The following is a 10,486-nucleotide window of genomic DNA, read 5'->3' as shown; positions in this document are numbered from 1 at the left end:
TTAGGTTTTGGGTTAGGTTATGTTAGGTTAAGTTAGGTTAGGTTATTGTTAGTTAGGGTTAGGTTTAGGTTAGGTTAGGTTATGTTAGGTTAGGTTAGTTTAGGTTAGGTTAGATTTGGCAGGGTTAGGTTAGGTTCGATTAGGGTAGTGTAGGGTTAGGTTACGGTAGGGTTAGTTAGGTTTGGGTTAGGGTTAGTTTCTGTTAGATTAGATTAGGTTTTAGGTTTAGGTTATGTTAGGTTAGTTTAGTTTAGGTTAGTTTAGTTTAGGTTAGGTTATGTTAGTTAGGGTTAGGTTTAGGTTTAGGTTAGATTAGGGTAGGTTATGTTAGGTTAGGTTAGTTTAGGTTAGGTTAGATTAGGTTTGGTTAGTTTTAGGTTAGGGTTAGGTTAGTTTAGGTTTGGTTAGGTTAGATTAGATTAGGTAGGGTTAGGTTTAGGTTTAGGTTAGGTTAGTTTCTGTTAGATTAGATTAGGTTTTAGGTTTAGGTTATGTTAGGTTAGTTTAGTTTAGGTTAGTTTAGTTTAGGTTAGGTTATGTTAGGTTATGTTAGGTTAGGTTAGGTTAGGGTTAGGGTTAGGTTATGTGAGTTTTAGGTTAGGTTAGGTAGGGTTAAGGTCTTTGGCATCCTATAAACATGATTTGTCATTTACAGAATAATCCTCAGCCAGTGTTTTTCAACTCTTTTCTTATCATTTTGTAACCGAGGAGTTGAAAGTTTCTGTAGTCATGAATTCTTTACCTCTGGATGTCAAAAAGTCATAAGCTGATAAAGAATTGCTCAGAAAGTATAAATACCGCTAAATCCTCAAAGTATTGTCAGAGATAATGAAAGCAGCTCAGTGTTTGTTTCTAGAATTTGTGTTTTTGTCTCAACAGAAGAGGACACAGCACTGAAGACCAGCAAACAAACAAACAGCACAGGAGACGGTATGTATTTGTTCGCTTGCTATCATGGATTTCAGTTCAACAGCTTCATAAGATTACAAAATAATGTAATTACTTGTCCATCTCTTTGAGTTTGTCTTTGGTGTTTAATGTGTGGAAATGCAGACTGTCCTCTTTATGTGACATTTAGTATTTTTAACTGTTGAAAGTGATGATGCATCAGTCAAATTTGCCATCATCTTCTATTGCAGTGGAAAGATATGCAGCTCTCACAAAATACAAAATACATTGTTTTAAAGAGGGGAGAACGGTTAATTACATTTTCTTGTGTACAGTATTGTGGGATGTTTTTTTTTTACCATGCTTTCTAACTTTTCTAGAACTTTACAGCTGTTTTCAGGACTCAGTCACCTTTTAACCTCTCTGATTGGCCCTTTAGGTCTCGTTCCCGTGGCAACACCAGCAGCGGCAGCGAATCTGAGAATTCCAATAGGGAACATCGTAAAAAGAGAAACCGGTGAGTAATTAGACGACAAAATGCAACCCGCCCCCACACACACACAAACACATATTTTATTGTAAAATATATAAATCAGCCACAATGTTGAACACGTACACACACATTAATGAGGGGGTAAGACCATAACACACACACAATGCAGCACACACACACATACACACACACACAAACACTCAAGCACACACACACAGAAACACTCATGCACACACATACACACACACAAACACTTATGCACAGACACACACACAAACACACACAGACACTCAAGCACACACACACACACACACACAAACACACAAACATTCATGCACACACACACACAAACATTCATGCACACACACACACACAAACATTCATGCGCACACTCACACACACAAACAAACAATCATGCACACACACACACACAAACACACAAACATTCATGCACACACACACACAAACACACAAACATTCATGCACACACACACGCAAACACACAAACATTCATGCACACACACACACAAACACTAATGCACACACACACACAAACACACATACACACACAAACACTCGCACACACACACTCACTCACATACACACAAACACACACACACACACACACACTCACGCACACACACACACAGAACAAAGAACAAAGCCGGAGTCTTCTGTGTTAAACACATTTAATTTTCAATCCATTTCTGTTTATTAATGTTCATTTCGTGACATTATTATTAATTTACTTTGAGTTATTTGTGCAGGAGTACAAATGAAAACATGCAATATCAAAACGGGACTTTTATGATGAAAACATGCGATATCAAAACGGGACTTTTATTATGAAAACACGATCACCAGATGAATCCAGTTCAACACACTTGGGTCAATCGTCCATGACAAGCGTTCATTAAAAACATCCAATCGCACTTTTTGTCCATAAAAGTGATAAATGTGAGAAATATTGATATATTCTCCATTGTTTACATGAGATCTCGCCTTCATCATCGTTCTTCATCAAACTGCAATCTGAGCAGCATTCATGTTGTAAAACTGTTTATGATCTGATATATTAGAGTCTCATAAACAAAACCAGCCCGTCTCCAAAGTCTATTTATACAAATGTGGCGTAGTTTTATTCATAATAGTCGAGCAGTGCCGTCAGCTTTAGTGTCGTCTTGAGAGGATTAATCTTCAGATTAGAAACGAAACTTCTTTAGACTCGTGACTTTGAGAACATTGTATTTCTGGGTTGTTTTGGCACTTTTATTATTGTTTATTTAGATTATAAAAACATGTTCAGCACAAAATATTTCCATTCCTATAAACTTCAGCTTCTCTAACTTACATATAAATATAAATAACAACATATATTAATTGTGTAACTTGTGAAATAAAGCCCAATGTGTCTCATTCAAAAGATACTACAACACTGTCCAAACTCCAAAGGGTCCCGTAAATAAAGCCATTTCAGTTCAGGTCATTTTCATGGTTTGTGCTCAATAAGGGGGCGTTCATCAACAGGTAAAAGAATCTAAATTTTGATGTTTGAAATAAATGATGAACGATTAATATTTTATGTCTTCTCTTTATAACAGCATGGTCAGGTTTGTAAGCATAATGTGATTTTAGTGGAAAACTGACACTTCAAAACAAATGCTAAACTTTGACAAATAGTAGTTTGATAATGTGTAAATATATTTATATAAATGTAGTTACTGTACAGTATGCGGCTGAACACTGCTGCCATCTACTGGCTATTATTGTCATTACATGATTTTCAAGTCACATTATTGCTCTTTTTATAATAATAATTCCTTACATTTATATAGCGCTTTTCTAGGCACTCAAAGCGCTTTACATAGCATAGGGATGATGTGACGGCAGCCATAGTGCGCCAGAACGCCCACCAGCTATTGTTGGGGAGGAGAGAGTAGAGTGATGGCAGCAATCTGCCCCAATACAGGACACATTCTCATATTATCTGCATGTTTCAAGTTATATGCACCTATGCAAATATGTACATTGCAGGTCTCGTCAGGAGAACGAGATGGTGGATTCTGGTCCTCAGTGGGAAGTCGTTCTCCGCAGACAGAAAGAGAAAACGTCCAACGATCCGAACCACCGGCGCTCACGACACCGCTCACGATCGTAAGCAGCATCTGGCCCGGAAATATCCAAGAACGGAAATGAGTTGCGATTAAATGAGTGTTTAGTTGACGACGTTTGTATGTCAAACCCTTGTATGCACATGGTTTCTCTTTGAAGTCAAAGATCACTTTGTGACTTTATTGTATACACAAGCGCAGTGATGGGGAAATCTTGGGTGCATGTGTGGAGACAGAAGAGCTTAAAGTGTCATGAAAACACAACATGCAAGCAGTTACACAATACATGGTTTTTGCCAGTATAAGATCATATTTGATTGAAAAATCACTAAGACACCAGCTGACAGTCATTAAGCATAGATGACTGTGGCAGGGTGGAGGGCGGGGCCGGGTCGTGATCCTACGCACCCGGTCCCGTATTAGGCTAATTATGCCTCCGTGAGGGTTAAAGGCTGACTGCAGGGGACCGTGAGGGAGAGAGAGATCGTTTACGGACATGTCCGTCATGTGTGTTCATGTTGTCTTTTAAGTTTATCATTAAAACTATTATTTATATCGTCAAGCCGGTTCTCGCCTCCTCCTTTCCACTGAATAACTTTACACTGGTTCCGAAACCCGGGAAGGAGGAGGGATACGCCGTAGTAGAGTTCTCGCCACTACCGTCCACCCCAACGGAGCAGCCGCGGCCGTGAGGGGAACAGAAGGGGTCTCCCCCGCCCCTGGCAGCGGTTCTCTCGCCCCAGGCGGTCGGCAGTGAGCCCCTCCCCGCTTGCGGTCGGCGGTCTTAAACCCCGCCGTGTTTCAGCGGCTGGTAGGCAGCGACTCCACCCCTGGCAGCGGCCCTGACCACTCCAGGCGGTCGGTTAGGAGCCCCTTCTTCCCTCGCGGTCGGCGGCCATCGTCCTCTTTCAGGCGGCTGGGCTCCTCGTCCCCCGGCAGATGGCCACAGCTGCTCCGTTGGGGTGGACGGAAGTGGCGAGAACTCTACTACGGCGTATCCCTCCTCCTTCCCGGGTTTCGGAACCAGTGTAAAGTTAGTCAATGGAAAGGAGGAGGCGAGAACCGGCTTGACGATATAAATAATAGTTTAATGGTAAACTTAAAAGACAACATGAACACACATGACGGACATGTCCGTAAACGATCTCTCTCTCCCGCACGGTCCCCTGCAGTCAGCCTTTAACCCTCACGGAGGCATAATTAGCCTAATATGGGACCGGGTGCATAGGATCACGACCCGGCCCCGCCCTCCGCCCTGCCACATTGACACTTGCTTTCATATTTAGTTTTCGAATGCACCGTCACTTAAGTGTGTTTTAAGCCACTGTACGTCTATAATATACACATGCATGCAAACGTCCTGGTCAAACTTCTCTCTTGATTTCTGTCACAGACGCAGCCCTGATGTTCAAGCTAAAGAACAACTTTGGAAGCACATACAGTGAGTTTAAAATCCCTCTGATGAGTCTCTGAGCATGTTTGTGAATGTTGTGATGTTGTGATGTCTGTGTGCAGGAAGGAGCTGGTCGATCCATCCGGTTTTACGGAGGAGCAACTGAAGGAGATTCCTTACAAAAAAGTGGAGTGAGTCAAATCAAACTGCCCGAAGGTTCACCCAAAGATGACCGTTCTGTCATTATTTACTCACCCTTATGTTGTTCCAACCCCCTATGACGTTCTTTCATCAGTGGAACACAAAAGGAGATATTTAGCAGAATGTTAGGAACTCACAGCCTCAGTCACCATTCACTTTCATTTAAAAAGCAATAAACGTGAATGGTGACTGAGGCTAGTGTAACGGGAGCCAGCTCGTAGATAGCTGTGCAGTGTGTATAAACCTCACTCTCCTGACCTCAAGAGCCTTAGCCTATAGCTAAGGCTCTTGAGGTCTTAGCTATAGGCTAAAGCTTTAGCCTATAGCCTCCTTGTTAGCGCAGCTGCCTCCCACGCCGGAGACACCGGTTCGAGTCCCGATCGGAGCGGGGCGAGCAGGGCCGGTTACACGAGCCTTTTGTGTTCCACAGAATAAAGTTGGGTTTGGAACAACATGAGGGTGAGTAAAGAATGTCAGAATTGTCATTTTCAGGTGGACTCTTTGTGAGTTTTTAAGTGTCGTTCACATGTTTTGTGAGATGCTTTCTGAGATGCATTTTTGGCCTTTCATATCTTATTCCATCTCCACCGCAGAACGTAAACATGTCCATATAGACATCCTTTAATATTGATGTTCAGCGCTAAGGTATCAAAGGAGAATTAGGTTCAGGAGGGCCTGTGTGGCACCAAAGTGCAAACAATTTCCTGTATCCCGTTACAGGACGCAAGGTGACCCGATCAAGATCCGGCATTCACATTCTCCCCGAAGCTTCCGGCAGTATCGACGCTCCCTCTGTTCGGATGGAGAGAGATCTGTTCTCTCCGAGGTCAAGTAAGTCCTTCCCTTGAGAGAAAAGCTGTTTTTATACTTCAGTCGCCACCACTGTTCTCAGATCAGCTTGTCATTTGTCATTATTTTCCTGCACATTCACACCTGTAGCTCCCAGACTGATCTTGTGCCCCCGTTACCCATCACCCGCACTGCAGACGTGCCCGGTTCCAGCTCGACCCCTACACAGGTCAGTCACCATTTACCTGCCCACGATCATTAGCACCTTTAAGCTCAATCGACAGCATTTTCTGCACCTCCTTTTGGCATTTTGGTCCCTCCTTTACTTTAATAAAAGCACAAATGTGTGTTCCAGTGGGACTCTTCCAATGGAAGTCAATGGGGTTTAATCTGTAAACATTAAAATACTGTTTCAAAAGTATAGACACAAGACATGAACAATATGTGTGTTAACATGATTTTACTATCATAAAATCACTTACTGACCACATCTGTGGAAAGATATAGACAATTTTACAACTTTGTTGCCATGACGATGTAACACGGTGAACCCTAAAACTGCAGAAAGTGTGATTTAAACAACTTCACAGCTCAAATAATTCACAAGTTTTATCGAAAGAATGAAGCAAGTGCTTTTATAAAATAATAAGCTTCACATTTCTGCCATTTGTGTTGATACGAAAAAACAATCAAAAGTTACAACATTACAAATATAATTGATCATAGTGTCCAAAAACATCTCCAAACAAATAAAAGATAATAATTGTACATAAGAACTAATTACACATGCAAACACAACAATGACTAAAGGTTTGCATAGCATGCAGACATGATTTTAGTCATGAGATTTCACTGAATGAGTTTCATTCTGTGTCATTTGAGTCATCATTGAGTCTTTGTCGTGTATTTGGCGCCATCTCCTGGTGGCCATATGTAACATTGTGCTTCATGTGGATTATCTAATGATCTATACATCTGATTATCTTGTGTGTGGCCTCGTTTGAAAGATAATCGCCTCCTCTGAATAACGATATGTGAAGTTTTATGTTCCGTTTTTTTTGGGTGAAATTATAAGCGAAAATGTGGCATATAAGCAATGCCAACATAATTATCAAAGACATATAATTAGCTGTTACTCGCTATATTTTTATCTGTGCGTAAAACAAATAGTCTGGTTGTATTTTACTCTTTAAGAGCTTTCCAACAACATATGACACATGGACTATTTGATCAGTTTCATGTTTTTACTGTTTGCAATAATATGTACAGTGCAACATTATTAATATATTATCAAAACGGGACACTTCTGATTTGTCTGAAAATTTCAAAGCACTTGTTCAGTTTTGGTCATAATGTCACATGCATTGTAAAGTAGAACTTCTAAGCTTTCAAACGACACCTATTTTGTGTTAATCAAGACTGTAGTTTGTTTTTCGCGGGCTCATTTGGGCTTAAAGGCAGGGCTGGACTGGTAATCTGGCATACCGGGCATTTTCCCGGTGGGCCAATGCACTTTGGGGCAGACCGGCCATTGGGAGAACCGAGCGGGCCAGTGGGTCGGCCGGGAAATGGGCCACGATAAGCTTAAATGAGCCGCCGTGTTATGCAGAACAAACTACAAAACGGCGCCACGATATGCAGGAAAGGACAGCGAACACCCCCCGCTCAACTTTTGGGCCAGTTGCTCTATAACATCCCAGGCCGATTTCTCTTCCCAGTCCAGCCCTGCTTAAAGGGTTAACATGCAAGATTCAGGCACAGCATGTTTATCTTCTAGACAAAATAATGTGCGTTTCATAATTTTTTTTATGTCACTTTCAGAAGATAAAGGGGTCCAAAGACAACCTCTCTGAAAGCTCCGAACATGACACAAAAACCAGCGCCAAGGTGGTCAAGACTGTACACACGTCTCGCGTGAAAACAGACACGTGACCGTTTTTCAAAAGAGAAGTGGGAAGGACGAACAACGGGATTGCCAGTGGAATCGAATGTTCCAGTGGGACCTTTATGGAAACACTCATGTGATCGTCAAACTACTAAATCATGCTACTTACATCATATTTCATGCCATAAATCTGAATTGTTCTGCACTGTGAGGAAAGTGTAGTGCGGCGGTTCTCGACTGGGGGGGTCTGTTGAGATTCAGTCACAGATCGCAGACATTTCTGCGCCACTGAATGGAATTGTAAAAATAAACAATGTTTTCAAAACAGCTTTCTGAAAACGCCCCTCGTCTGCTGTGGTTCAAAGAGTTAGATAGCCCCGCCCCCAACTCACGCCATTGGTCGAGTAATGTTGTGGGGGGCGAGTCTCTCAAAACAAACAGGAATTTTTATAGCGCCACAGAGACACAATGTTTACATCTTAAAGAAAATGAACCGACGAATTGCTTATAGTTGCTTCCTGTTCAGCACATGTCATGTTTATGGAATGTCCTGAAGCAAAATCAGTTTCCGACAGACAATCAAATGAAGGATGGCGGATCGTTGGCATAGCAACACTGTTCGGTCTTACGGTGTTATGTCGGATAGTATCGTAAACACACAAGACTCTTTTTGAACACATTTGAATACAGTATTAACGTTTGTGAGTATGTGGGAATGATGTTAAAAGTGCTTTGTATTATTATTATTATTATTATTATTATTATTATTATTATTCATTGTGTCCACAGGTTTTAGATTAAACTCTGTTGTAAGAAATATTGCTGCTGTATTTCTATATTTGTCATTTCTGTTTAAAAAAATGTTTAACACCTTATTGTCAATAAACACATTTGGATACATTCACCTGGTATATTTTATTTCTTTGTCATTTTGCACATTCACATTGGTCTAATTTAAAGGGACAGTACACCCCAAAATGTAAATTCTCTCATTATTTACTCATCCTCATGCCATCCCATATGTGTGACTTGCTTTCTTCTGCAGAACACAAATGAAGATTTTTAGAAGAAAATTTCAGCTCTGTTCGTGCATAACAATGCAAGTGAATGGTGACTATAACCTTTGAAGAACCAAAAAGCACATAAAGGCAGTGTGTTTAATCCATGTCTTCAGAAGCGATACGATAGGTGTGGGTGAGAAACAGATACATATTTAGGTAACGTCTTGCTATAATTCTCCTCCTTGCCCAGTAGGTGGTGATATGCATGAAGAATGCAAATTGCAAAAAAAAAAAAAAAAAAAAAAAAAATGTAAAAGTGAAAGTGGAGATTTTTAGTAAAAAAAAGGACTTAAATGTTGATTTGTTTCTCACCCACACCTATCTAATATGAGACATTCATACTATACAATACATATTAATGTCATCATTGTGCTTGAATATATTGGAAACAAAATTTAAGATAATTATTTTATCAAAATATCACAATTAAGTGGAAATTGGTGTGAATTTTGAACAGTTACAGATTTGAGCGGATGTGGCTATTTTTGCCATGTCCCCCCAGTGCTATTTGTACTAAATTGGCCATTTATGTAAGGGATAATATACAGTCAGCCTGTCATTATCTCAAAATAAACCCTGACAGGGCGAACAGGATGGTAAGGCAGATTAGCTGTTTGAGTTTGAAACGCTGCCTTGACCATATTCAGGAAGGTTTTGTCATTTAACATAATGCATAATGCCTCAAAATAATTTCCAAACATTTCAGTAATCTAAAAACCTACAAAAAAAAGGGGGAAAAAAGGTCGTTTAAAAGGTAACCCCTATTACCTAAACTCTCGCGAGAGACACATTTAATGTTCACACATTGTGTTTATTTTGTTTATTTAGAGTCCTACAGAAACCCTACACCTATCCCTACACTAAACCTAACCCTAACATTAAACCTACCAATAAATCGAACCCTAAACCTAACCTTAATAACAGCGAATGAGACTCTCGCGAGACTTAAGGCTGCCAGGGGGTTACCTTCGGACACAGCATCAAGGATAAGGATCAGTATTCAACGGTAATAAGTCAGCAAAACACTTTCATGCTCATTATTTACCTATTTATAAATAATAATAAAATATTGATATTTGGCTAACTGTGGAGGTTCTTCAAAAGAGACAAGCTTGCAGGTTACTAGCCTAACAGCATCCATATGGTTAGGATTAAGATGTGGGCGGGGTTAGGGAATCTGCTGCCTTCCAGGAACAAACAGAGGCCCTTTTGTACAATGGGCACAAACAGGGAACACCCTGAAATAATTGACTTCTGGTATTTTTTTAAAAGCTGACTTTCCCTAAAAACACATTAGCCTACAATTCGTACACTGCATGAAACTACTTTTTGTTGTTTTTGTCAATACTGTGTAATAAAGTCTGTAAAATGTCTTACAGTTGCCTTGTAATGCTAAAGAGACATTGCTATGGTGTTTTGAGTGGTTGTAGTGTGTTACTATGAGGTTGCTAAGGTATTCTGAGTGGTTGTTAGCATGTTACTAGAGGTTGCTACTGGTTTGCTTGGTTGTTAGCGCATTACTAGATATTGCTAGGGTGTTTTGAGTTCGTTTTTAGTGCATTACTTTGAGGTTGCTAGGGTTGTTTGCATGTTAATAGAGGTTGCTATGGTGTTTTGAGAGGTTGTTGGTTTGCTACTATGAGGTTGCTACTGTTTTGAGTGGTT

At 40.4% G+C, this 10,486-nt stretch overlaps 1 protein-coding gene across 4 annotated transcripts in view; it reads left to right on the top strand.

Annotated features, from left to right (window-relative positions):
- The window catches only part of LOC127636404 (band 4.1-like protein 4), a 50,857-nt gene extending 41,874 nt beyond the window's left edge, over positions 1–8,983 (top strand). For 2 of the 4 annotated variants that reach the window (XM_052116857.1, XM_052116859.1), the window contains exons 16-23: positions 880–930; positions 1,328–1,405; positions 3,416–3,535; positions 4,886–4,933; positions 5,008–5,076; positions 5,807–5,917; positions 6,026–6,104; positions 7,697–8,983. In XM_052116857.1, the coding sequence (XP_051972817.1) occupies positions 880–930; positions 1,328–1,405; positions 3,416–3,535; positions 4,886–4,933; positions 5,008–5,076; positions 5,807–5,917; positions 6,026–6,104; positions 7,697–7,807 (667 nt within the window). In that variant the 3' untranslated portion in view covers positions 7,808–8,983. Of the gene's footprint in view, positions 1–879; positions 931–1,327; positions 1,406–1,509; positions 2,909–3,415; positions 3,536–4,885; positions 4,934–5,007; positions 5,077–5,806; positions 5,918–6,025; positions 6,105–7,696 lie in introns of those variants that run through there. The other 2 variants (XM_052116858.1, XM_052116861.1) reach the window with 2 other exon arrangements.
- The last annotated feature ends 1,503 nt before the right edge of the window (positions 8,984–10,486 follow it).

The sequence above is a fragment of the Xyrauchen texanus genome, chromosome 44 (genome assembly GCF_025860055.1).
Source record: "Xyrauchen texanus isolate HMW12.3.18 chromosome 44, RBS_HiC_50CHRs, whole genome shotgun sequence".
Classification (NCBI taxonomy): Eukaryota; Metazoa; Chordata; class Actinopteri; order Cypriniformes; family Catostomidae; genus Xyrauchen; species Xyrauchen texanus.
Note: the sequence above shows the minus strand (reverse complement) of the source record. Positions and strands in the feature narration are given on the sequence as shown.